The sequence below is a fragment of the Podarcis tiliguerta genome, assembly GCF_965153285.1.
Source record: "Podarcis tiliguerta genome assembly, chromosome: 10".
Lineage (NCBI taxonomy): Eukaryota > Metazoa > Chordata > Lepidosauria > Squamata > Lacertidae > Podarcis > Podarcis tiliguerta.
The window spans coordinates 31185363-31213279 of record NC_139543.1 but is presented as its reverse complement, the minus strand read 5'-3'; the positions used below and the strand labels follow the sequence as shown (position 1 = coordinate 31213279).

Sequence of the window (27917 nt, the reverse complement as noted above, 5' to 3'; positions counted from 1 at the left end):
ACAGTCCTTTGCAATCCTTCTGTCTCCCCTGCTGTGGCTGTGTTCTGCCTCTACTGTCAGAAGCGGTAGGTTTCCGAAGGCAAGTTGCTGCGAATCCTCAGGTTCTGGTTTTGGGCTTTCTGTAGACATCAGGGCGGCCACTGTGAGAACAGGATGCTGGAATAGATGGACCCCATTGGCACGATTCAGCAGGTTCTTCTGTGCAGATGTGGATGTAGGACAAGGGCTGTTTCACAGTGTAGAGCAGGGTTTCCCAAACTTGGATCTCCAGCTGCTTTTGGACTACAGTTCCCACCATCCCTGGCCACTGGCCCTGCTAGCTAGGGATAATGGGAGTTGTAATCCAAAAACAGCTGGAGATCCAAGTTTGGAAAACCCGGGCAAAGAGCTAAGAAGGAGAACTTGTGCCACTCAGATGTTGTTGGATTACAACTTCCATCATCTCTGATCATCGGTGGTCACTATTCATGATGGCTCTGTTCTGTCTCTGCTGTTGGAGGCACCATGCATCTTGCATACCTGTTGCTTGGAATCACAAATGGAGTACAATTGCACTCAGGTCCTATTTACAGGCTTCAAAATAGGTACTGTGTTGACCACCCTGAGAACAGGATACCAAACTAGATAGGCTTTTGTTCTGATCCAGCAGGGCTCTTCTTATGTTTATGGTCTTAGATCCTCCTTTCCTTGATTTTTCAGACTGATATGAGGTAGCTCATAACTCCCAGTGTCATCTGGAATGTAACACCTAATGAAATTTGCCATTGGTGCATCCACTTCCACAAATCAATTGCCAACCCAACTGGGGAACTGTGTTTAATAACATTCTTGGATTTCCCTGTTATCACAGGCAATCTGGATTAGTTTCACCCAGATTTCATAGCCCATTCCATTGTGAGCATTATGATCCCAAATAAATGTATCCAAAGGGTTAGTTTGAAGCATCACTGGTATTAAAAATACAATAAGTTTTTTTTGGCACTTCCTGTGCCTCTAAACCAATACAGTAAATGTCCACCTTCAGTGAAATGCTAAAGAAAATGGAACAGATATATTTTTCTTAACAATGTTCACCAGTAACACTTCCTAGATTAAAAGGCATTTCTAATGTGAAAATGCCCTTTAGATGTTGCATGTAAAATCTGGCAAAGCACATACATGATATTGGATGTGTTAAATCCTTTCCAATCTTGCGTCTACAGGGACATACCTAGGGGTTGGTTAGGTTTGCCCCCACCAAGGGTGCAGGCCCAGGGAGGCACAAAAATTGCACCTCCCCACTTTGGTTCAGAGTGGCTTGCAGCCCACCTGTCTGCACACTCTCTGGGATGCTCCTTCGTTGATCTGGGCAGCCAACATCTTTTTGCCAAGGGTACAGTGGATGGGGGGGCACCAGTATAGCTCCTTGCCAAGGGCTACATGACTTCTACATTACATTTCTGCATAAATTCCTTGTAATAAGGCAGACCTGGAAAATCTTCCGATGCTCACAAAGCTCAAACCCAAGAGCTTGATGCCTTTGACTTCCCCTTCACTTCCAACAAGATGTACCATATATCCATCCTTCTCTGAGCCTAATACTGCCAGGTGGGAGTCCTGCCTTGCTTTTTAAATTCCCAGTCCCCATCTGGTTTTGTTCTCTCCGTGAAATCTGATATCTGGAGACAAGAGTGTGGGGCTGGTTTTGATCAACAATAATTGTTTCCCCCTTAATCGACAGACAAGGTACAAATTATGTTAATTACATCAGAGACAGGAGCAAACCTCTTCCTTAATTGCAGCTGTTGGGAACATATTTTGAAGAGAGCATCATGTATGTAAAGTGGATTTTTTATTTTTAAAAATGCATCTTGTCATATAGATGGGAAAGAGCTTAGCAAATCCAGTCAAAGATTTAGGCAGTGTGCACATAGTGCATATGGTGGCAAATGTAACAAATTTGCAAAGAGTGAAGAATAAGGTTTCTTATGAGCTGTATAGTGTGAGCGTTTAAATGACAATGGCAACAAATACAGCCCCACAAAACATTTCAGGCACGCATCATACCACATTCAAATGTGTTTCTCTACATTTCCCCAATACGGTTCATTACTTCAAGGTGGTAAGGAAATGGGCATAACCAAAAAATAACTCTCTTTATTTTCCTTTTTGAAAGAGTCTTGTTTCTGTTTTTGTTTTAAATCATCCTAAATCAAGAAATAGTAAGGGGAAATAATGACTTATCTTCCTCTTCCTTTTTTTTTAACAGGATGCTTTTCAGGAGACAATGATCACTTCTTGGCAATTCATCAGAGAATGAGCAGGAAGCCAATATTCATTTACCACCATGTGCAAAGTGTCGAGAAAAGTTTGGATACAAGTGATCGGAAGGATTATGGGCACAATTCCCACTTATCTTCCCATGGAAAAATAAGCAAGCTGCACCCTGCTGTCATAGTTAAGCCAGCGTACGAACCCTCTCTCAACCTATTAGCTATGACTGGTGATGAGGACCAGGAAGTGGAAAACCTGCCTATTCCAGCAGCTAATGTGATAACTGTGGTAAGTTTTCTCACTCTAAGTTCTGGAATCATAGCTGAGAACCATCTACTCCAGAGGTGAGCAACCTGTGTCCATCCAGGTGTCATTGAAGTCCAACTCCCATCAGTCCAAGCTGGTATAGACAGTTGGTGGGGATAATGAGAGTTGTAACTCACCACCACCTCAGGGCAATGTGTTATCTACTCCTGGTGTAGCCTGTTGTTGGTTTTTAGGCTGCTGGTGGCACAAAAGGCAGAGGCCGTGTAAGTTTTAGAAGTTAGGGGTTAAGTGTGATTGAATGATCCTCAGCAAAACCAAAACTGTTCCGATGCTGCAGGATGACTTGGGAACATCTGCTTTGTTGCACTTGCTGATAAACTAGACAAACCTAGCTATAACCTGTTCTACATAGAAGGTGATGAAGTGTAAGAAGCCTTGAAGGCTTGCTAGGAAACGAAGAGCAAAATGATGAATGAATTTGAATTTACAAACTTTCCTAGTGTAAAACACAAAAAAATTGACGAACACCAACTCAAGACCAAGCTTTTTTGCCATTGGTTGCCCTGGTTGTACTAGAGACAGCATATACAGGACAAACTATCACATTTCCCAGAGAGGTCATCCCTGACCACTGGGCACACTGAGTGGGCTTATGGGAGTTGAAGCCTAGCAATAGATGGAGGCTATAGGAAACGCCGCTGAGGAGATGCAGTGATGAGGACACCTGCCTCTCTTGTGTGTAGTTGTTACAGATACAGCACCAGTGTCAATGAAAATAAGGTGGGAAATCCTCTGATACAATCTTGGCCAACCTTGCGCCTTCCAGATGTTTTGGACTACAATTCCCATCAGCCTTGGCCATCCATGCTGACTGAGATTGATGGGAGTTGCATCCAAAGCACCAGATTGGCAAAGACCAAAAGAATTGCCAAACTTCCTTTCTTTTCCTGCATGTGGATAAAGCTGAGCCGTGTAGGTGGGAGGCAGGCACACGCTTAACACAGCTACCATAAACATAGCAGCAGCTGCTTTTTAAAAGGAAAATGTGTTGCAATTTGCATGAATTATATGGCAACCCCACATGTGAAGAACAGAATGTGAAAGCTCCCTCGATTTGGCCTGAATTCTTCTACTGTGTGGGGGTTTGGGTTTTGTTTTTTTCACATAAATACCTGAAGCCTGAATTAAGCACATTTGCAGTTGGTCACTCTTACATAACTGCCCTATTAAATCTCCATTAGCTGCCTAGTGAGAGTCCTGACTTCCTCTACTTAATGCATTTTGTGCAGAGCAAAGGCTGCTCTCCTGTGAGTGCCGGCCTGACTGAGAGCCATATGGGCAGCAATGGCTGGAGCACAACAGTGTGAATTAAGCACCCGGTTAGCCTCTATTTAGAGTACAAGCCCTTCTGTGAGGATATCTGAGGACTTTCTACTTATAGTATTGCCTCGTTGGGGTGGGCAGAGAAGTGTTTCAGTGCACAATTATGGAGAGGAGAGTCAACTGCCAAACTGAATAATCGTTCGCAAATAAATTTCCCTCAGGAATGTCTTTGGGGAAGCCTTGACAGTTGGGGTTCTCCCGTGTTCCAGGAAAGCTGTGCGCCAGCAAGCGGTTAGGAGAGATTTGGGTTTGAGAATCTGAATGTTCTTCCCCGCAGAGAGTCATTCCTCTCTCAAAGCATTTTTTTAATGATTTGCATTTTATTGCTGTGCACTTTTCCTCTTTGCTTGTTTCTTTTGCTCTCCCCCCCCCCCTTTTTTTCTTTGAACTTTCAGGAGCATTTTTTGTCATCTTGCTGACCTTTTCAGTAACACTAATATGCAAAGACACTCCCCTGTGCATTAGTCACCTTCAAAGAAATGAGGTTATGTCAGGGTTGGGGAACTGGCGGCCTTCAGCGGTTTTTTGGGACTACAACTTCCATCAGGCCTGACCATTGGCCATACTGGCTGGGGCTGATGGGAGCTGGAATCCAACAACAACCAGGGGTTGTGGGTGGTCACAGCTTCCCCACCCAGTTTTGCTTTTTGGAAATCTTAGTGAAGGCTTTGATAGTAGGGCTTCTCCTGTGTTCTCTCAGGTGGTTTTTATCTGAATCCATTATATTTACTCACTTATTAACCCCCGGTTGCACCACCATTTGATCACCCAAAATGCCACTGAGGCAGGTTGACAATATTAACACACCTACTTAGATAATGGTTCAGATCTGCAGCTGGTGACTTGGGCCAGTGGTGGAGGAAGCCTCTCAGGCACCTGGGGCCCCCAGGAGCAGGGCAAACCGCCCTGGCATGCCCAGGAGCAGGGCAAACCGCCCATAGGGGCGGGGGGCGCGGTGCCCACAGGGACAGAACGGGGCACTCGGCATCCTGTGCTGCCCCTATGGGTACCCGGCGCCCCATGCCACCCTGTGCCGCCCCTTTGGGTGCCATGCACCCCATCCCTATGGGTGCCACAGGGCATGCAGCAACCATAGGGATGGGGCGTGTGGCTCCCATACAGGACGCGTGGCACCCATAGGGACAGGGCGTGCAGCGGGGCCTCAGCCGACCTACAACTGGGGGGGGGGGAGGCAGCGAGCGGACAGCACAGAGCCTGCGGGCACTGAGACGCATGGCTGGTGTGTGCTGCAGGCCCCACTGTGATGAGTGCCACCCGCCATTTTGTCACCCCCCGTCAGGGTGACACCCAGGGTAGAACGCAACCCCCGCAACTCACTTCCCATGCCCCTGACTTGGGCCAGCTGCTCGATCTCATGCCAGCCTACCTCATAGGCAGGGCTTTTTCTCAGCTGGAAATCAATAGAGCTCAGTTCAAGCACCTCTCAGGCGCCATTATAAGACAGCAAGGGAGGTGTTCATGGTGAGTTCTAGCACCTCTTTTTCTAGAAAAATAGTACTTCTCATAAGGTTATTATGAGGAGATGAAAAAATGAGGTAAGATCAGTGTAGGATGCCTTGGCTCATTGGGGAAAGGGTGGAATAATGTTTGAAATAAAATGATATTTATTTCAACAATTTACTCAATCTTGCTAGGGTGGCTTACAAAGATCCAGGAATCTCTGCTCTCAGGTTTACAATCTAAGAATACATGGCATGTGAGGGAAAGGGGGTGGGAGGAAAGAGTTTAAAGCATGGGGACCAGTTATTATAAAGAATATGGTTGCCTAAGATACCCCCCTCTCCCCTCCCGCCACCAGATCAGCAATTGTTATTTTACAGATCCCATTTCTTTGAGTGGGTTTTGCCAAGGAAACCTGACCTTTAGATCCTGACTTTAGCAGTGCTCCTGGTTCTTGAACTCATGAGAGCAATTGCAGGTCATAATATCTCCTGCAATCCAATTGCTTCTTTTGAGTGCATTATGATGGAGTAGGAAAGTCTGGAAAGCGAGCTTATTTTTTCCTTTTAAATGCTGCCAGCGCTTGCAGCAGAACAAGAAGGTTCTGAGCGCAATCCAGTTTTATGTATTTGCAAAGTAGAAGCAGGAATGGTGGGTGGGTGAATGTGCTATCAACCCTCCTTATTATGAGTGAAAATTTTGCATTAGAAAATGAGAATCTGAGCAAAAAAAACAAAACACCAAAAGCTGTATTGCTACCCTATTACCATTTCCTTGAAACAGATTGCAGATGCTGAGAACTGGATGTAGCTAAGGAAAAAGAAAAAGAAAATTGCTTTGTGAATCTCTCAATAAAGGAACTATGCTAATGGATAATCTGAGGATACATCTTGGTGTAAACCTGATCATTTTATTTGTATGAATAGGAGGTAGAGGGATTTTTTCCCCTCCCAGGCATAATTTCATATAACCTTGAGGGGCTTCCTACTGCAAGACAATGTTGTTCTTATCTGATGTTTTTAGCCTTTTCTATTAAGGAGCAACAGGAAATTGCAATGCAATTTCTAAGTGCCCTAAGCAGAATTTGATTATACCATAAGTAGGCCCCACAGATTCAGATTGACTGTTCTTCTTTAAGTTTGGGCTTTAACTGTGCCTTTTTTTCAAATGTTCACAGTCGACTGCCTTAGGTTTTTGTTGTTGTTTTTTTAAAAAAGAAGCACTTGAAATAAAATATAAGATCAAATGTGGCTTTCCTAGTTTCCCAGGAGATTTGATGTTCACAGAACTGGCTGAACTGAAAACAGAAGAATCCAATCAAACCTGACAACTTGCCCTGTTTGAATGGGAACTGTCTGGTGCAATTTGAAAAATAAATTGGAAAGTGAAAATAAAAGGTGTTATTATTTGCACTTTGAAATGTGATCTTCTGGCCTGGCCTTTGCCCTAGGACTCTTGCAAGCAGGTGATTATTGTGGAATAGATGCTCCTCAGTGTGGAAGTTTTTTGCAACTCCCACACAATGGCGATTTCATCAAAATGCCAAAAACACCTGTTGCCAATGAACTGTGTGATAGCTCATTGACTCATGTGCAGGGCCAGCTTTATGCGTAAACTAAGCAAACTACAACTCAGAGCCTCAGATCATGAGGGGCCTCTAAATTCAATTTTTAAAAACTAGATTTCAAGTTTTAAATAATTGGTTAATAAAGGAAACAGGATAAACAGACTATAAAATAGATGTTGTTTTGAGGCATACCCTCCAACATCTTGAGTCCCTAAACCAGTATGTTGGGTCTTCCCACCTGTGCTCCCATTCGAGTCACATGACCCACACAAGACCACGAAGCCCAAAATATTTGCCTCTTTTCAGGGCCATGCTCGCAGGGTGCCCAAAACTGTGGCCTCCCAAAAAGCGCTTTTTCAGGGTGAGTTCCTGATGCAAAATTGCATGAGATCACAGCACCAAAAATGGTTTCCATGTTCACACAAGAAAACTGGGATGTCCCTTTTTCCCAGGGCACTTGGGGGGTATGGTGAGATGGCAAAAATGTACTTAATTCCTACATAATTCCTTGTCATATAATGTTGATAAATCTGTGCATAAATAACTATAATGTAGTTTTGTATATGCCATTCATAAGCTGTTTTCATTTAAAGGTATTTTATATGCAAATAGGCTGATGGCAAGTTGTTTATGTTTGTTAGGTGGTTGGCTTTCACTGAATCCTCATATATGAAAATGTAAAAGTTTAGTATTTCTGTTTTCATCGTACTTTGTGTCACCGAAAAACATGTGTATATTTCTAACATGACGCGGCCTCCTAAACTTGGCAAAGCTTAGAGCCTCAGCATGTCTTAATATAGCCCTGCAGAGCTAAGAAACACCACTTAGCAGGGCTGGCCCAAGACGTTTTGCTGCCTGAGGCGAAGAAGATGATAGCACCCACCCTCCAATCCTGCACGCAGTCCAACTGGACTAGCAGTTGAATCTTTCTTTAGTACTTGTGACAGAACAACACTGTACCTGAGGGTTGCAGGGTAGTTCAGGGGGGGGCATAGAACAGGCTAGCGCTGTAGATTTAGGGAGAACAGTAAAAGGGCTGCTGTGACCTTTGGCAGCTGCCGCCTGAGGCAGCTGCTTCACTCTGTCTAATGCTAGGGCTGGGACTGCACACTGGTACCAAGGGATATCCTCTGGCAGCTTGCAGTGTGGAAGTAGGTCATTACATGCATGTCTCTTATCATTTAACTTCACCTTCCTATGATTGTTCCCCCCCAAAAAAACAACAACACAACACCTTCATTTTCTTTTTATGGTTTGGACCATTTTATGGCAACATGATTCCTTCAAGCCATGTAGATCCCAGATTTCCTTCTTAGGGAAAGATGCCTCGTTCCCTTTATTTTGTGAATAATTCTAATTGGCACGGCACGTGTTCCAAATGGCATCCAAGGAGCCTCCAGGAGCCTCCAGCTCTGTTGTTCTGTATTTTGTTTGCACAAAGAAGTTTGCTGGCCTCATTTCCTTTTTGCTTCCTTCGGTGCACTTCAGCAGGGATAATTGTGGGACGAACTATTATGCTGGCATTGTGCTTGCTGTCAGTCTTTGAAGAGAGGGCAAAAAGGATTGTGTTTAGAGTCTAATGTACACTAGAACATCCCAAAGGCATATTTTTATTTTTATTTTTGTCTTGTTCCATATAAAATGGAAGAGAGTACAATATATTCTTAATTTATCATGTGTGGAGTGCAGTGCAGTCCTATGCACATATACTTGGAAGCAAGCCTCACTGGATTAAATGGGCATTGCTCCCGGCTAAGTGGGCATAGGATTGGAGCCGTAGGACTGTATTCAACTAAATCCTACTGAAATCTGACCCATTGAAATGAATGAACATGTTAATCATGCCCATTAACTTCAAGGGGTCTTTTCTGAGAAGGACTAGTGTCACATACCACGTATACAAAACCCACTGACAGCCCAGCCCTCACCGCTGCTGTTGCGGGATGGGCACGGGGCACAGAGGGCTCACAGGGCTGCACTGCGCCACCTGCCCGCCAGCCTGCACAGCAGGGAGCCCAGCCAACCGATGCAGCCCTAGGCGGGTGCATCACCCCAATGTTGGTCAGGCATCCATTCAGCGAGGGGCACTGTGGTACTACATCAAGGGCAGGCTGGACTCTGGGACCCAGAGATCAGCAGCAGCAGGCAGGGTGGGAATGGAATGGGAATCCCTATGTTGAGGCATGTGGTTCACGTCCCCTCAAAATCATCTGCCCCCTGTCCCCCCCTGCCCCTGACCCCACATTGATCCTTCTGTTCCATCTGGACCAAAATGGGGACCATCTTCCTGATGATGCGACTTTGTGGATGATTAATGGCCTATAGCTTGGTAGGCTGTAAATGCACAAGGAAACCTTGCCTTTAAAAAAAACTAGTGGACTGTTAGCAAGTTTCGCAAATGGGGCCAAGCTGGAATCTCTATTATCATTATTAGTGCTATATTATGGTTCCCATAACAAATGTTGTATCATCCTTCTGTTGTCCGTTGCTTCAAGGTCACTCCTAACTGACAACTGGTAATGGAGCTTAATTCTTATTTGGCTGTGTTCCAGAAAGAGATGGGTGAAAGGTTTTCAGAAATCGAAGGTTGAGTTAATGCATGTCCTGTTCACTGCATGGTGGAAGCCTTATGGGGAAAACTAGAGCTAAGAATATATATGCAATAAAACATTATAATTAGGCATTAGTATTGGCTATGGTCAAGAAGATATATGATAAATATATGTGTTACCCTCATGGGTTTGAAATAGACTTTTGTGTTCTTTATCAGTTCTTGGAGAATATTGTGAGAATATATTCTCCACAGTCTTGGGTGATATATACTTGAGAGAGGATGGTATGGAAATCATCAAACTGTTGAGTTGGAAGGGGCTCTGAGATTCATCTAGTCCATAAATGCGTCTATGTTGTGTTAAATTTCAATTCAGATTAACAGTTTGGGTAGTTGTTTTCCTTTTCCCCCCTCCCCAATTATCCTTCTCCCATAATTATTTATTATTTTGGGAATTAATATACTGTTTTGGGGGTGCAAAATATTTTCCAACTGGTCCAAATAACACAGTTGAGCAATACAGTATGAACCAGCCAAATTAAAGAATGCCAGATGAAAACAGCATTATACAGAGATTTCAGTTTTGAAATTGTATTGGCTACGCTGTCTTTTTGCCGAAGAATGGTACAAGTGGTTTTTGTTTGTTTGCTTTGGTCTTTCTGTGATCTGTTAGTATTTTTGTAATTATGAATTATTTGGGCAAATGGCTTCTGGCACAATTTACATTGTGCTGCATATAATATGACTTTGACCGATAACAGAACAGTCACCCAGGCTAATGAACACAACCCCTGCTTTGCTGGCAATTCCTAACTTCTTCCATACAGGGCAAAACCTGCATGTAATGGACTCATTTGTGCCGTCCTAATGTGACCAATGTGTCTTGTCTTTTTACGAGCCATCCTTATTGATTGCCTGTTCAGTTTTATTCTCAACACTTATAGGAAATCATAGCTAATGTACGTCCAGTGCAAAGGCTCATGGGTTTTTTGAATCTTAAGGGAAAGCCAAGACAGCGACACAGGAGAGCAAGCAGATTCATTAGCAGCATGCCAGACAACTTCCATTAACGTATTAATTAATTATTGCAGTCTAAAATCTAATTATATTCAACATACTTACAGACCAGGACTAGATTTTGTCTAGTGTCCTTCACTTTAATCACTTTCTTTATTCAGTCAGTGTAAATGAGTCGCATAGACCCAACTTTTGTCCAGCGATCTGGCATAGGATCAAATGCGCAAAAAAAATGCTGTATGTACAAATGGACATCTTAATCCTTCCAAGCAGGGTTCTTGGCGGCATCCAGCTGTCTCGAGAGACAATGGAGTGTGCCTCCAGGGGTGAAGTCAAGCCGCTGCACTAGTAGCACTGAAGCAACTTTCCAGGGTGTGCAAGCCTGGGCAGTGTGTATGGGGGGTCCTGGACTGCCCAGACAACAAGACCACCACCCCCTATAGCCTCTCTGATGTGGTCAAAAGAAAAGCAGAGCAGTGTGTTTGCTGCTCTGGAAAAAGTTCCTGGGCTGCACTCCTCCACATTCCCCCAACACAGCCCCACTGATCTTGTCAATTTGCTCCCTATTTTTGTCCTTTTAACAGAAGATATCCATGGGAGATTGTTGCAACGTGTCTGCGTGGGATGACAGGCAACAAGTGACGAGAGGGCTTTGCTCAGTTTCCCAGGCAGTTTGTTCCGTTAGTTCAAAGCAATCTCTTAAAAGCCTACCTCTGAAGTCATTTTAAATCAAATACATTAGCATCCACCCAAAGGCAAACTAGCAAGAAATTGCCTCTTTATTGTGGTTCTTGGCTTATACAAGAACTGCAGGGACACATAGGTGATTATAATACCCAGTTAAAGGCATGTGAAGAATATGAGAAGCAAAATAAAAACCCCAACAACCCCTAACTGTTTGACATAAATGCTTTGTGCTGCCAAGGGTGAAAGCATTCAGCATTGGAAGTCTTGAGCTCCGTATTGAAAATTGCTTTTAGAACAAATATTCAGATAAGGTGCTGGTGCTGTTTATTCCCTGTGTGAAGGATAGGGAACATCCAGGGACAAATGTGACCCCAGCTGGCCCTTCCCAGGCCACACCCCTCCTGAACTGCACCAACTCACAGGGTTGCCAACTTGGATAAAATATTAGGGGGGCCCAGGTAAGCCCCGTGCCATATAATTGATCACAAGACATGGCGTGCACATCCCATTTGCCAATCAACTTAGAGGGGGGCAGCCTCCTCAAATATTTTATTATGGGGGCTGAGGGGAACTCGACCCCTAGGAGTTGACTCTTATGCTACCTCACAACCCTTGCTTTTGCAACCTCCTTTGCCTGGCTGAAATGTGTCCCTGAGCTCTTCCACTTTGGGCAGATCCACACCAGACATTTAAAGCTCACCTGGCACCATCGTTACATGCCTTTAGGCACCAGGCAAAAACATTCCTCTTTACCCTATGGTAATAGCCTATGGCTATTAAATTATGGCCTGTGGGGGAGAAGACTGTTATTAGGATGACTATTTTAATATTAGGCTGTCAGTATGCTTTTATTATGTCTTAATCGTTAATGTTCTGTAATGTGTTTCTAAATTATTATTATTATTATTATTATTATTATTATTATTATTATTATTGGCTGCTCCCAACAGTATATTAAAAATGCGATAAAACATCAAACATTAAAAACTTCCCTAAACAGGGCTCCCTTCAGATGTCTTCTAAAAGTCACATAGTTGTTTATTTCCTTGACATCTGATGGGAGGACGTTCCACAGGGTGGGTGCCACTACCGAGAAGGCCGTCTGCCTGGTTCCCTCACTTCTCACAGTGAAGGAACCGCCAGAAGGCCTTCGGCACTGGACCTCAGTGTCCGGGCTGGACGATGGGGGTGGAGACGCTCCTTCAGGCATACTGGATCAGAGCCGTTTAGGGCTTTAAAGGTCAACACCAACACTTTGAATTGGGCTCGGAAATGAACTGGGAGCCAATGAAGGTTTTTCAGGACTGGTGTTATGTGGTCTTGGCGGCCACTCCCAGTCACCAGTCTTGTTGCCGCATTCTGGATTAGTTGCAGTTTCCGGGTCACCTTGAAAGGTAGCCCCACATAGCATGAATTGCAGTAGTCCAAGCAGGAGATAACTAGAGCATGCACCACTCTGGTGAGATAGTCTCAGCTGGTGTATTATTATTATTATTATTATTATTATTATACAGATCAGTAGTAGAGAATGGCTTTTGGACATGAACTTGTAGGGTACCAGTCAGGGTAGATTTACAAAGAGCAAGAGATCACCCAACTCTCATCAGCAGCCAGAGACCATATGCATGACTTTGACCGTCCATCCTGCAAAGATGTCAAGAGGTGCTCTGGCTGAATGAGATTACAGGATTGTACTGTGAGTGTAGTATAGGGATGACCCAGCTGAGGTGAATTGAATGGGAGATATAGGTGTTCAAGTGCACAGTACATCATGATGCCCTGCCGTGTGAAAGCACACACCATGAAAAGATATGTAAGAAGTCTGTTTGTTCCTTTGGAACAAGCGTGGGATCTTAAGTATTTTGCAGAATGAAAAATCTATATATATTCTGGGACTCCAGATGTCATTACCTTTTGTGCAAATGACCTTTCCTGGAATATATGAGGGTGAATAGTGTAGGATCTTTTTAATTCAGCTCCTGACAACCACGTTCTGTTCATAAGCAGGAGATCTGTAGCGTTCTGCTTTCCACGAAATCATCGGCGGTTCACATTTTCCTGCAAAGAGACAGCTGGACCAAAGAGAATACAACAACACGAGGAGATAAAAGGAAACCTTAACTTCAGAGTAAAGGAAATGGCATACTCTTTTCCTTGAGCAAAAAGAAGAGTGCGATAGAACATTACCCATGCCTCCTGATTCATACAATAACAAAAATGTTTTTTTTTCTTTTAAATGCTTTTATTTTAAAAAGAATGGAAGATGCAGTTTTCATTTTTAAAAAAGGCTTTAAATGCAATCCGTGTGCCACTGAAGGCAGTGATTTTCATAGCTATAAGAATGCATATTTAGAGTGAGTGAAATCCACAATTTTAAAAACAAGGCACTTTTATAGGCAGTTCGTTGATGGCAATAAAATAGTTTTCAGATACTTTACTACAGATGTGCTACTAGAACAACAATAAGTGGGAACAGCAGCAAAATGTTGCGATGTAAAGGGCTCCTATTCAGTGCCATACACCTTTTCCAGGACACTCCCTTCCACTATCGCCTCCCCAGTTTTCCATTCTCTAGTTTGACTGCCAGCAATCCATAGCAATTGAGCATGTCCAATCCTTACTGGCTATTTGGATTTTTATTTTTTATTTTTTTCTCCTTAGGCTTTGTTTTAATTTGTAAACTACCATTTGGCAAACTTTGGGGTTCCTCAGCTTCTTAATCTCCACCCCCTTTGCGTGTGAAGGGTGTCATCTTGGCTATAAGGATCTACCCTCGGAAAATGAGTCACCCTTGGTTTATAGGATGTAAATGAAGCTGATGCGTTTACATTTACAGGGAGCTAACTATATATTTTAATCCTATCATCCTATTTGAGGCTTCCAGGAATATCCGTAGTGGCGTAATCTCATAGCATATGATGCTTTGCATGCTTTGTACCATGTATGGAGGCAACTTGAAAGTTTAAGACTCTCAAATTAATGTACTGCTTTGAACATACTGGCAAGCACCAGCTACAAGTACATTAAAAAATGAAGAGTGACTATGTAAGTACTGATTATTAAAGAGCCTGGGGGTTTAAGGTGTCATTAACATTAAGAGGGAATCAGTAGTTAGAAATTTATCTATTGATAGATTTTGGTAAATATGGTTTATGTGATTTGATTAATGTGATTTGCATCTCTGCTTTTAGATATTATTATCAGATGAACTGAGATAGTAACGTAACTTTTATTTCTCCGTCTCCTATATAGATTGACCTTATTAGATTCTAGCAAACATTTGTTCATTTACTTCATTTTTCCAGTTGCCATTTGAAAACAGCAACACCTGGAGTGGTTTTTGTTCCTTTTCAGTGTTTGTGCCTAGCACAGGGTCGGGGCCATATAAATCTTAAACATCTGTAAAACCAGAGTTTCTAATCCAGTACTCAGACACATTGGGGAGAAGGTGCAATTTAACTGTGGAGTTTAACGTGCAATTTTCCTGTGTGTTCATGAAGAAAATGGAGATGCAATAATAATAAATCATAAAGAGGGGAAAGAAATACTTGAGCATCCTACTCACTGAAATTATACAGCTAGCCAGAGTTTCAAATTGTATAGCAGGGGTTTCGTTGCAAGTCAAGTCAAATAGCCTTTGATAAATAATTTGCTTTGAATAATTGGACTGTCTTTAAACATTAGCAATTTGCATATAGGCCTGGTAAACAAAAATGGATTAAGATTAGCTTAGACACCATAAAGCCTTTATGTTCATACTGGAAGCCTCTAGAATATTTGTCAGCCTTTTAAAAAGTAGTTTACTAGTCCTTAATAAAGAGATAGACTTAAATCTGATTTGCCAAGCTCAAGTTTAGAATTTAGGGATACAATGAAAACTTTGGCTTGTAAGGCTAAGGAATTGATATTTGTCTGCGATAACAATGCTAAACCAAACCTTGTCACTGAAGCAATCAGAATTTTGGTAGGGTTGCAAAATGTCTGGAATTTCCCGGGTATAGCTGGTATTCGGCCCTCTAAAAAAAAAAAAAAAAAAGCAGCTGGATTTTCACTTTTTGAATTTTGGACTATTTGCATATGGCTTCTTTTGGTATAACTCATCCTCACTCATTTGGCCAGAAAGATGTGCTGCTTTGTTTCTGGAGTAAATAAAAACAGTAATAAAAGAAGCAAGAGAGATAAGCCCAGTGGTAAAAGTCTGGCTGCAGCCCATAATTATAGGAATGACTAAATTTACCTCCATAATAGGCACTCTATTACTGGGCTCAGTCAGCAAATCACACAGATGACACAACTGTTCTTGCCTTTTAGCCTTACGGGAAACATTCTGCAGAAGACAGAAATAGGTTTGTCATGAACATTTAAAAACCGGAAGCACAAACTCTGATATTTTTCTATATGTAATTCCAGTTTATTATATATTTGGGACTATAGTACCTGGCTTCAGAAAAAGCTTTATTTATATGAAGTGGTGCATTCTGTGAAATACGCTCTTTAATGCAACTTTCTATTAGGGCTGTGCGCCAGATTTGGCTGAGGCCCAAGTACTGAGCCAAATCAGGCTTACTCGGGGTGACTCAGACATTGGACGAATCAGGTGCAGATGGTCTCATGTGGGGTTGGGTGGCCCAGGACACTCCAGGGCTGTCAGGGAGGCAAGGCATCCGGAAGGAAAGAGTTGCAGGCATTGGGTGGGGAAACCCAGCAGAAAGTTTGAGCCCTATTCCGCCTACCAGGAGGTCAGGTAAGCCCTGTCAACTGCTATTATGTGTGTGTGAGAGAGAGAACAGTGTTAAGCCAGAATTTCTGCAGTTTAAAATGGGTTTAATGAGGAGTTGTGCAGACTTAATTGAGATTAGTCTCTGCCTGGTACTCAAGAGCTTTTAAGTTGCACAGAGGGCAGTTGTGACTAAGAAACCAAAATGACTGATCCCCTATTTTTTGAAAACATCACATCCAGCACTTTGCTTGCATCTCTCTTAATCCTTAATTGAAGCATATCAGTCCCCCGAGAAGCACAGAACAGAAGCAAGGAAAAATGTGGTGGTCATTATATTAGCAAAGCTCATTTCAGCTGATTGCTAAGATAAGAAGTCAAGGGAAGCCGAATTTGGAAGCATTACTTAGTGGTCAGAAAACTTGTTGCCTCCTACCCCACCCCCCAAAGTAAAGCAATACCATCTTCAGGTGATAGAAAATTAACTCCCTCTTATTTTAGGTTCCCTCTCTTGTATGGCTAAACTTCTACCTGGGGACAACACCTTAAAATTGCAAAGATTTTAAGGGACGTCCACAACTGAGATTGCGTGTTGGGCAGTCTAAATCTGTATCCCAATTAATTTGCCTTTTGAGGGATGGATGAATCTGCCAGTTTTGCTTCTCTGAGCTTCTCATTTTTCTAGTCTTAAATTCAGTTCTTCACACAGCAATTTGTGATTTTTCAAACAGAAGAACCCTCCTGAAATTCACGAGCATTTTAATACAAATTCCTCCTAATAGACACAAGTTTGTATGCAGTTTTAACTAACACACACATCTTTGCAAGAAAACTCCCCTAATGCATTTTTGTACGTTATTTTCACCTAATATGTGTGTTTTGTCCATACAGTTGAGTTGTAGAACTGTATCACAAAATTTGGAGAAGTGTGGTTTTCAGAGGATAGCTGTGTTTTCATTTGCGCATTGGTTTGAGAAGTGTAAATTAGATAACTTCTTGTTAAAATGCAAATAAAATAGAATATTTCCTCCGTCCCTAGAGAAAACTCGATGGCTGGAGTTTGCTACATGCTCCAGATCTTGCCTGTTGTTATAGCCTTTGCATTCCTTTTTCTCCTGAGTGTGGTGGTATCTGTTACCACTGAGGAAGGAGCCAAGGTAAGAAGAAGCTGTGCCAGGCTTTAACCAAAGCAACAGCCCAGAGACAGGCTGCAAGGATGCTTTAGGTCTCCAGTTCAATTGACTTTCCTGCACCTCTTGTTTCCTCTTTTCCAAATGCATGTGTTAATATGCTTTTTAAAAAAAATCAGTGGTGAGCTCTTGGCACTGGGGAATAATGAGATCTAAAAGAAACAGTAGAGATATTGAGCATGCAGAGCTGGAGTTTTGGACAGCTCTTCTGCGTGCACTTCAAAATGAGTGTCAATAGGACTCGAAATGAGGGCAGGAATCTCCCCGAAGTCTGTGTGCACTAAAGAGCCAGTGAGATGCTCCAGCAGCAGGTATTAATTTCTTCAATCAACAGGCACAGAAAGCCATGGCTCAGGCAACCGTGCTGTGAATAAGGTAAAAGCAAGCAAAGAAGTGGCTTCAGGTGCGTCGTGTGACTATGCAGGGGGCAGAAAGGGAAGCTTCTTGTTCTTTTCTGCATCTCTGTCAGATACTAAAGGACAGTTCTGCACCTCCCTCAGCTGGGAAATAAGCAACCTTCCAATATAGTCCAACAAGAACACATAAGAACATAAGAAGGGCCTGCTGGACTGATGGCCAGCATTCTGTTCTTACAGTGGTCAACCAGATGCCTGTGGGAAGTCCATGAGTGTGACAGCATTCGCCACAGTTGTAGTTTCCAGAGACTGGTATACAGAGGATTGCTGTCTCCAACAGTGCAGGGAGAACATAGCCATTGTGGCTAGTCCCCACGGACAGCCTTATCTTCCAGGGATTTATCTAATCCCTTTATAAACCTATCCAGGTTGGTAGAAGGAAGGGAGGCCTCACTTTTCACTCCAGCCTCTGATGTCTGGGTCACTGCTGTGGTTATGTATCAGTTGCAAGGAGTGTAGGGAAATGTAGTTTTCTAGCTCTTGGTGAGCAAGTCAAATACAGAGAGATGCAGGCAAGTGGATCCGTTAGTGGCAGAGTCTGAATTGGCTCATGGGTTAAACCACAGAGCCTAGGCTTTACTGATCAGAAGGTCGGTGGTTCGAATCCCCACGACGGAGTGAGCTCCCATTGCTCGGTCCCAGCTCCTGCCAACCTAGCAGTTCGAAAGCATGCAGTGCAAGTAGATAAATAGGTACCGCTCTGGCGAGAAGGTAAACGGCGTTTCCGTGCGCTGCTCTGGTTCGCCAGAAGCAGCTTAGTCATGCTGGCCACATGACCCAGAAGCTGTATGCCATCTCCCTCGTCCAGTAAAGCGAGATGAGCGCCGCAACCCAAGAGTCGGCCACGACTGGACCTAACGATCAGGGGTCCCTTTACCTTTACCTTTACTAAATGAACAGCACAATCCCAGCCATGTCTACTCAGAAGTCAGTCCTATTAAATTCAGTGATGCTCCTGGATAACTGGGGCTAGGTTTGCAGTCTTGAGTTCTTTTCTTAGCCCCTCTACCCCCAAATTTTTATTTCTCTCTCTCCCCCCCCCCCCCAATTTTAAGCTTGGCTTGTGGAGTTCTCTCCATTAGCAATTGATGCAGCCACATTGTGAAGATGCACAGCTAGAAGCATCCCAGGTAGCATATTTCATCTCTCTTTTGGAAAAGTATAAAAAAAGCCTGGTATGCTGCTTTATGTTCACACCTCGTACACAAATTTCATTTAAGTTTCTTTTAATTGAAACATAGTTCTTTTTCGAGAATGGGTTGTTTACATTCCAGCCTTTATCAATCACACCTGAGCATTTGGAAAAGCTGCATTTTGTCGATTCTAGTGCGTTCTACCTCATTGTGACTTGCAGAATATCCCCATCATTATGTGACGATAGTTTGATCATTTTGGAATGTGCTGCAAATGATCAGTTATAAAATATATGCAGGCATCTTAACGGGCTTTACTAATATCTGTGGAGTCTTGTTTCCTTAGCTGAGTTTCTCTTTTGCCATGTTGAGTACTTTCCACAATTCCAGCTTATTAAAATGCTAAATAATATATCACTAATGAGCTTGGTCTCTAGAGTTCATAATATTTGACTTTTGCGGATACAGTAATGCAGAAAGAGAGATAATGAAAATCAGAAATTAATTAGCTGGGAAGCTTCTTTCACTTTTCATATGTATTTTGGCTGGTACATAACTCAACCATTTTTTCTGGTCTCCTAAGTATCATTGGCAAGAAATTGGAGCATTGCAATTATTTCTAGTTGTGAGTTTTGTCATTTTCCCATGATTAAAATCTCAATGTCCATGTTATATGAAGTGTGTTCTTAGCTTATTGTGGTTTATATCCACACTATGCACACACTACATTTACGCCTTGTTTTTCTGTATTGCTTTTTCATGTTAAAAGCAATGGTGTATTCTTTCCTGGATGCAACTTTCAATTCCCATTAACATTAACGGGAGAAAGCCACAGGCATCAAGGAGATAGAATAGTCCCCTAAGGCCATTAGGTTCTCTTCCATGCTTTCAAAACACATGGCGAGGGAATGGAAAGTGCAAGGGCATTTCAAGGAGAGATATTAAATTACAGTTATCCCCTCCCCACTCATTGCGTAGAGTGAGTGAGAATGGGGGAAATGGGCATGGGCACAAGGCCAAGCACACACACATCAGTGTGGATCACTTGGGGTAACTGATCCATTCAGCAAATGATTTCCCCACCAGCACCATTGCAAATTAGGCTAGCAAGGCCAGCGGATATGAAGATTTTGGTGTGGTTCAGGAAATGTCTGTTAGACTTTGCTGAGCTCACGCTTGTTCCCACCTTCCACTTTTTGTCAGCCTCTTCTTCCAAGTACTGGTGGCCACTTTAAGGTCTCGGTGTCTCTCTGTTTGAACTCAGTTTCCTTAGATTTTCATGATTAAGACACAAGCTGCCAAGATCAATACTTTAATAACATTAGTATTGGCATACCCACGGTAAAAAAATAAAAAATCATAAATGTACAGGGCCCCCCAGGGGATAATTAGTGAGAAGGAAATAGTTTTAATAACCCTTTAAAGTGAATTCTGGCCCCTCCAAATCTTCAGATGAGCGCTCTCTATACACGCTGCTGCTGCTCAATAGTGTATCTTTTTTTGGATATATATATAGAGAGAGAGAGAGAGGGAGAGGGAGAGGGAGAGAGATTTTTACCCAGTTTCACAAATTGCCCCTGAAACAAGACACAATTTCACCACCGTGAAATAGGGGCAGCTATTTCAATGGTAAGGCCCCAAACTAGTTTGGATGAGGAATCCTTTTGTAACAGTGGCTTCTTTTTTTAAAAAAAATTGAAACTGTGGATCACCAACCTCTTTTTTTTGTTGTTTATACCAGTGGGCACATTTTGGAATTTTGAGGAAGCGCAATGAGCGCAAGTCATGAAATAGCTACCACGGTGATGTTGCTTAACACGGAATGACTTACACATGTAAAAGACCTGAAAAAGAGACAAAACCCACAAGAAGTGTGGGCATGCCTGTCCCTCCCTGACCATGAAAAAATACATATACACCAGCCACTTCCAATCCTGGCATCCAGTGAAACGTGAGCATTGCAGAGCAGAGAGGCCAAAGCAGTGCAAAGACTGAGAAGCAAGGTCAAGCAGCCTCTTGTGCATTGTGGATTATTGTGGGAATATATATACCTTTCACAGGATGCATAAGAGGTACTTGGTTTGCAACCCCTGTTTTAAACATTCAAAAAGTTGCTGAATTGAGACCACTGAATTGAGACCACTGGGCTCCTCTCCTCTTCCCCCACATCTCCTCCCATGTTTACAATTAAATCCATGGCCACTGGAACAAGAACTCCAGCTGCCTCCATGTTTCTCCAATCCCAGAATGCTCCTGGAATTCTAGAGGCAGCATCCTTAATGGCATATCTGTTGCTGTGCATAATAAATGTGATGGGGGGAGGGGTTGCCCTCACCTGTCCAAAGGCCACTCATTTTCCAGATAGTCATCATTCCTTCGGAGGCAGTAATTGCTGCTTGTAAACATCTGTGATCCTTTCGAGGATAGTTACCTTCTTTAATCATTGGTTGCTTAACTGGATCACAATAAAAATAATAGTTAAACAGCCTTGTCTTGTGGAAGAGCAGAGCAATGATTCTAAAGGATAATGGTTGTAATGCACAATTTTACAAAGATGAAAGCTGCCCACCTAGACCTTTCTAGACACTGTTAAGTACATTAGGGTGATATTGCTTGGAAAAGTCCGTGGAAGCCAAATTAGTCGCAAGTGAGTGATCAGTTTAATGCAAAGTGACAGTCAGCAGGAGGTCCTACTAAAAACCCATTTCTATAAATCTTGTATTGATGTTCCTCCCCCCTTTATACATATCAGGCTTTACTCTGAGAGCTTGGAGGTTAGCAAACCTAATTCCTTGTAAAGTATACCCAGTGCTTAATAAGGTCTCCATTAACAACTCAATTGAGTGCACTCCTCCATTGGGGTGGGTGGGTAGGGTTGCATGAGTGAAGCTGGAAATCTAATCTTTTGACAGGAGCCATCTGGAGCTTGTACCAGGAGGAAACAAGGCAGGGCAGTGTTTTCAGCACTATGGAAAGCTCCTAGGGAGCAATATCCTCCAACAAAGGCTAGAGGTGAACCTATGAGTCTCTGGGTCCAGCCTATTCACCTTTAGCTTCACCCGCTTTCCTGAGGAGGGTGAATCCTTAAAAGAGTAACCTCCCATCGCATTGCTGCTTCTTTCTATGGTGCTATTGGGCAGGCACAGTGAAATAGAAGGCACTTAACTCAGGTAAATCACACCTGGGGAAAGGCATCCATGTGAGTCCCGGCACAGATTCTGCTGGCTTCTAATAGCTAGCCTCAGATCTAGTGTCAGGAACCCTGTCCAGTTGCCCCCAATGATCTCAACTATTGACCTGGGGTGTACAGGACAAAGTGATTAGCCTGTATCACATTATGCAACTTGCTCATTGCCTCTTTTTCCTTCCCCAGCAGGGGGCAACAACACATAAATCATCCCAAAGGGGAAAGGCTCATTTGCTAGTGTTGAAATTTACATGTCTGACGGCTCAGAAGCTAAGAGGATAAGATCACATGGCCACAGAGTGGTGTAACTTTATCCCTTGGCACCTCTGTTATGAAACCCCTCTACGCTTGGCAGTGGAAGAGAGATGGAAAGCCCCTTCATTTTGAAAGTGGAAGTGCCTGTGGTGGTGTATGACTCTAATCCAGGCATAGGCAAACTCACCCTCCAGCTGTTTTGGGACTACAACTCCCATCTTCCCTGACCACTGGTCCTGTTAGCTAGGGATGATGGGAGTTGTCATCCCAAAACATCTGAAGGGCCGAGTTTGCCTATGCCTGCTCCAATCTTTTCTATGCAGTAAGCCCACAACTTATGCACATTTAACTTGTATGCATTCAGCTTTATATGCGTGGCAAAATGTTTGTAAAAAATGGGTAGGGTTCTGGGAAAGATGACATTGGCAGTCCCACCTGCCGTTGAACCCAGTGCATTTTGACTGTACACGATTTTGACTTTAGCCATGATACATGGAACATAACCTCCATGCAAATCACTGTATCTATAATTTTTGCACTCCCGATCCCAGTGCAAAGTACAGAAAAATTCATTTTAATCACAGAGATTCCATAGAGTTTCAGCTACCTTTTTCATGAGAAATAGTGCCTTAAGCTGCAGTAGAGGAGGGACTGATGAGCCAATTTTAACATAGATAAATTACCGTTACAGTGTGTAGTGTGTCTTCTACCCATACCATACACCCTCACACCTTGGCGTTTCCCACCATTGGCATGTGGCCTCTGAAATGTTGCCCAGAAGGGAATTTGGCCCTCGCTTGCTTTAAAAACACACACACACACAAAAGTACAGGTTCTAGCTTGCTAACCCAATGAGAACCATGAAGACCTGCCTCTGTGTCTCCATCAACAGTTCATATTCTGTCCTGGAGACACATATTGGATTAATCTTTTTCCCACTCACCCCAAAGGTTCTGTTATTGTCCTATGCAGGACAAACCCAGCATGGTAAAACAGAAGAAAAGCAGGGCACTAATAAGACTTAAAGTGACCATGATCTTTCTTGAAAATATTTAAGCTTCGAACAATGGACTGCAAATCCATGCTAATGCTTCATAGGAATAAGATCACACCTCCTCTTGGAAGGCTAGTGTTTCCTGTGTCCGGGATTCTCCTTCTGCCTGGTAGATAATTCTGCAGCGACACATCCTAATGCTTTTTGAGTTAGTGAATCAATTCCATTTTTGCTCATTGCAAGCCTGAATGGCTGGCAGGAACTTGCAATTCATTGAGAAATGTAGGTCACTGTCTCCCAGTAACACTTAACATTGTCTTCCTCTGAAGTTGAAATACGAAGTGGCTTCTGTGATCGAAAAATGGAGGTGGGCAGGCAATAAGAAAGCCAAGAAATGTATGCTTGGAATAGATCAATCATATTTACACAATGGCATTGTTTGTTAGACCAGAACAATTTGGCAGGGGGACTTGTCGTAGAATTTGAAATGTTGCCTGTCTGTTTTATTTCGCTCAAGAATGATGGGAGGAGAATTGGGGGGTGACAGGTGTGCTTTGACAAGGAGCAAGGAGGAACCAGAACACAATGTCTTTCCAATAACGGGTCAGCCAAACATTGCAAGAATCTAGAGCAATTGAATGGCCAATGGAGAACCCTTAATGCCCAGCTCCAAAGCTGGCCACAATTTCTTGGTCCTTCCTGGCCAGATATAAATAAGTGGGACCCACAACACTAAATTATACTGTGGAGTGCTCTCATTCATAGCCACACCATTTCCCATTCTATTCTCAACCCAGGTTTTCTGTTTCCCATAGTCAGTTAACATTACCTGGCCTCTGAGCATTTTCAGTTCTCATTGTCTGTTGTTGTTTTTTGTCCTGGACTGGTATTTCCCCCATACTTTAAAAATTAAAATAAAATTTAAAAATAGTACTACTGCAAACAGGGCCAGATTTAGGTTTGATGAGGCCCTAAGCTACTAAAAGTAATGGGGCCCTTTATATGTGATATTTTAGGGAGCAGGCTAGCAGGTGGGGCCCATTACTTACATGATAGGACCCTACACAACACAAACCATTGTTGCTGTATATAGGTTTAATTTTTATTTTTTTTACCTTATATTTTGGAAATGTACATCCAGGTTTTTTTTTCCTTTTTGCCCCCCCCCCAAGAGAGTGGGGCCCTAAGCTATAGCTTGTTTAGCTTATACGTAAATGCGGCACTGACTGCAAAGATTGGGACTCCCCCATGGCTGCTGATACTTCTCTCCATCTGGGTGGTGCTGTTTTTGCTGCATAAAAATGTAGTGATTCTACAAAGGATCATCACTGTGTCGTTGCAAAGGTGCTAAGTAACTGTCTCATCAGAGCAAGGATTTCCAATTGTGTGATGGGACTTCCACATCTCCTTCCCCCCTTGCACCCCACACTCTCCCCAAGATGGTTGGGAAGACCCCCAGAATGGATTTCGAGGGTGGGGAAGTCCCTTTGTGCAAGCAGAAATCCTTGCACTGGTGGGACAGCTACTTAATGCTACATTCTGAACAAGCCAGAATGTTTCTGAAATTATACCCCATCACACTGGTGCAGAGACAGGGGCTATGGAGTGGCTTAAAATTTTGCGAGGTCATTTCCCACCCCCTCTGTGTTTCAAGGCACATTTTCTTGTTCTGGTGCACAGCAGAGAGAGGGCAGGGATATCTTCCCCTGAATTGCGTGACCTCATGCATGCCACACCTGTTCTGTTCCTATTCATGAAGCTGCCATGTGCTTGCACACTGCTTTGAGAGAAAATGCACAAACCAGCAATATTGGGATATATATATGGATTGTGGCTACCGGTCAAGTGTGCATGGCTTCAAACTTTGCTGGTGGGAGCATGCTGGAGCCAGAGTAAACACAGCCAGAGACTTCCTATGTTCTCCTCCCTTCCCCGCTCTCCATCATGCATTCAGATGCTCTTTTCTTTCAATGCAAGTATGCGATGCCAAGTGTTGATGCAGAATAATTGCTTTGCCAGTTTTCTAAGAACCGGCTTTGATATTTGCATTAGGGATCCACTTACTGAAGACCTTCACCAGCACCACGACGCTACTTCAAAGACGCCTTGTCTATGCTCTCGGTAATGTGCTTTGCCCTTTGGAAAACTAATCAGTTAAATCTGATCCTCTTTAATGTTGACATGACTTGCAGCAAGAGAACTGTCACAGTGCATTTCAATTAGGTTTGATTTCCTTACCTAAAAGGTCTTAAAAGCTAATTGCCACAGAGTGCCTTTGTCTCCCCATCGCAGAGGGAGACACGATTATCCGAGGGGCTGGGGAGAGGGAACGCATGGGACTCGCGCAACTTTGCAGTCGCTAAGGAGTGGCTCTAAAAGGGTAAGGGGGTCGTGTTACATGGTGCTTTGGCACAGGACAAGAATGTGTCGTTTTAAAAGCAAGGAGGAGAAGGGAGTGAGATAGATATGGCTCAAGTGCAGAGATTCTCCCATGCTGGGATCCATTTTGCCAGCAGGTGCTGTCACATGCTAAACCAGCAGAAGGGATGTAAGGAAGTGATACTGTGGTATCTAAGAACAACGCAGTGTGTATGCTCTCCTTGAGGAGTTGACAGGGTACAAACCTAAGCCTAATTTATATATTGTTACAAAAGTTGTGTGCTGCCCCCAATCTCTGCAAGATTACTGAGGGTTCCAGGCACTTACCCAGGGTCCGTGTTCCCTTGGTGAATTGAGATATAGCGAAGACTGTTGTAGCTATAAGAAATATGATTCACCTATTTACACCTTCAGTCTGCATGGAGGGAGACCAGATCTTACAGCATGGTCATTTCAAGAAGGGCTTGTCCCCCACAGCCATGCAGGTAGCCTTCAGCCAGCCTGCTCAAGATGGATCCCAGTTTTCTTTCTTCTTTCTTCTTGTTCTTGTTCTTGTTCTTGTTCTTCTTTTTCCTAGAACACCCTGCTAAAAACTCTCTTTTCCTGTCACCTCACACCCAGTTACCCTGGCAACCTTCCAAATCCCCCGTTCACACCTCAGAGCAAAGAGGGAGGGCAGTCTTCTTGCATCGCCATTGGCTCTCAGTGACGCTGCATTGTTTCTTAATGGCCCTAGCTTGGCCAGGTCATTTTGCATAGGCTAGTTTAGGAATTTGTCGGCAGCTTGCATTTCTCCTTTCACATTCCAAATAATAAAAAAAACCTACCATTTATTAATTCCTAGGGTTTAGGGGGGTACCCCTCCCAAAATCTATAGCAATATATATCAGTAATAGGGTGTTACTCACCCCTATCCCACTTCCTAAGCCTAATAGCAGCATGGAGGAAGCATGGCTAGGGAGAAAGGACTTAGCCATCCATCCCATCACACTGCCATCACAATAAAATGTATCTCCCACACCTGTTATTATTATTTTTTAAAGATGCCCTTGTCTCTAAGGATACCTTTAACATCACAGGTACTTTGCTGTTTACTCCCTAAGTAAGTGTGTGCAGGATTGTGGCCTTAGGCATTTGCTTTTACTTCAGTATTATTTCATTCACAGTATATACAGTATATATATTTTATACTGTTGCAAGCAGCCCTTGGGGTGCATAAATTGGCATTAGCCTCATAAGCAGCCTCTGGCACTCAGTTTGAACTAAAAATAAATAGCGCTGCCCATTCATTGAGCAGAAGCAACGGTTTCACAGAATGGCTCACTCTAAAATCCTTAGGTTTTCTCACTGTTACGACTTTTTTATTTTTTGAAATTCAATAATCAGATAAGTAATAATGAAAAAAAACTGGTTACAATTTGAAGGACTGGTTGAACAAGAACATTCTAAAGCTAAATTGGAGGGAGCTGGTTTAATATGGATGGGGAGGGAATTCCCTAACATTGGTGCTGCCATCCTGAATACCGTATTTTTCGCTCTATAGGACGCACTTTTCCCCCTCCAAAAATGAAGGAGAAATGTGTGCGCGTCCTATGGAGCGAATGCAGGCTTCAGGAAGCTATCCGCAAGCCTTCAGAGCGCGGCGGGAGTGCCCGCCGTGCTCCGAAGGCTTGCGGATAGCCTGCAGCCCGAAGCCCAGGGAGCACAGCGCTGTGCTCCCCAGGCTTTGGGCAGCTATCCGCAGCGCTTGCCGCTGCTCCCGGACCTGTTCTGGGGGCTGGGGTCGGGGGAAGCTCAGGCTTCCCCCGCCCCAGCCCCACGGCTAAAAACGAAGCCGCGCGCAGCCTCTCTCGGCTGGAGAGGTTGTGCGTGGCTAAAGAGGAAGCCAAGGCAGCCAGCGGGATGGATCCCGCTGGCTGTATTGCCTTCTTTGCTCTTTGGGGCTGGGGGGGAAAATAAATTTTCCCTCCTTCATTTCCCCCCCCCCAAAAAAAAACTAGGTGTGCCCTATGGTCGGTATGCCCTATAGAGCGAAAAATACGGTACACTGAATAAGCTTTTTCCATGCAAGTACCACATTCCCTTGTGGTTGTCCTTCCAAAGGTCACATGCTAGCGGTGGGCAGATCCTGAGGCAGAAGAGGGCAGATCTCTGTGTGTTTGCGTTTTCTAGCTACGCAAAAGCCAGGGGTTTCTACATCCATCCCCATATCTCGCCATCCAGGCACCTGGTGCCCCTGGAATCTTGCACTGCTTGGAGATTTGGGTAGTGCTGTGGTCTAAACCATTGAGCCTCTTGGGCTTACCAATCAGAAGATTGACGGTTCGAATCCCCGTGATGGGGTGAGCTCCTGTCACTCTGTCCCAGCTCCTGCCAACCTAGCAGTTCGAAAGCATACCTGTGCAAGTAGATAAATAGATAACACTGCGGCGGGAAGGTAAACAGCGTTTCTGTGTGCTC

At 43.5% G+C, this 27917-nt stretch overlaps 1 protein-coding gene across 2 annotated transcripts in view; it reads left to right on the top strand.

Annotated features, from left to right (window-relative positions):
- Window positions 1-27917, top strand: part of PTPRR (protein tyrosine phosphatase receptor type R) — a 103026-nt gene that overhangs the window by 18181 nt on the left and 56928 nt on the right. For both annotated transcript variants that reach the window (XM_083399734.1, XM_083399735.1), the window contains exon 2: window positions 2249-2541. In XM_083399734.1, coding sequence (XP_083255860.1) covers window positions 2249-2541 — 293 coding nt within the window. The remainder of the gene's footprint in view (window positions 1-2248; window positions 2542-27917) is intronic.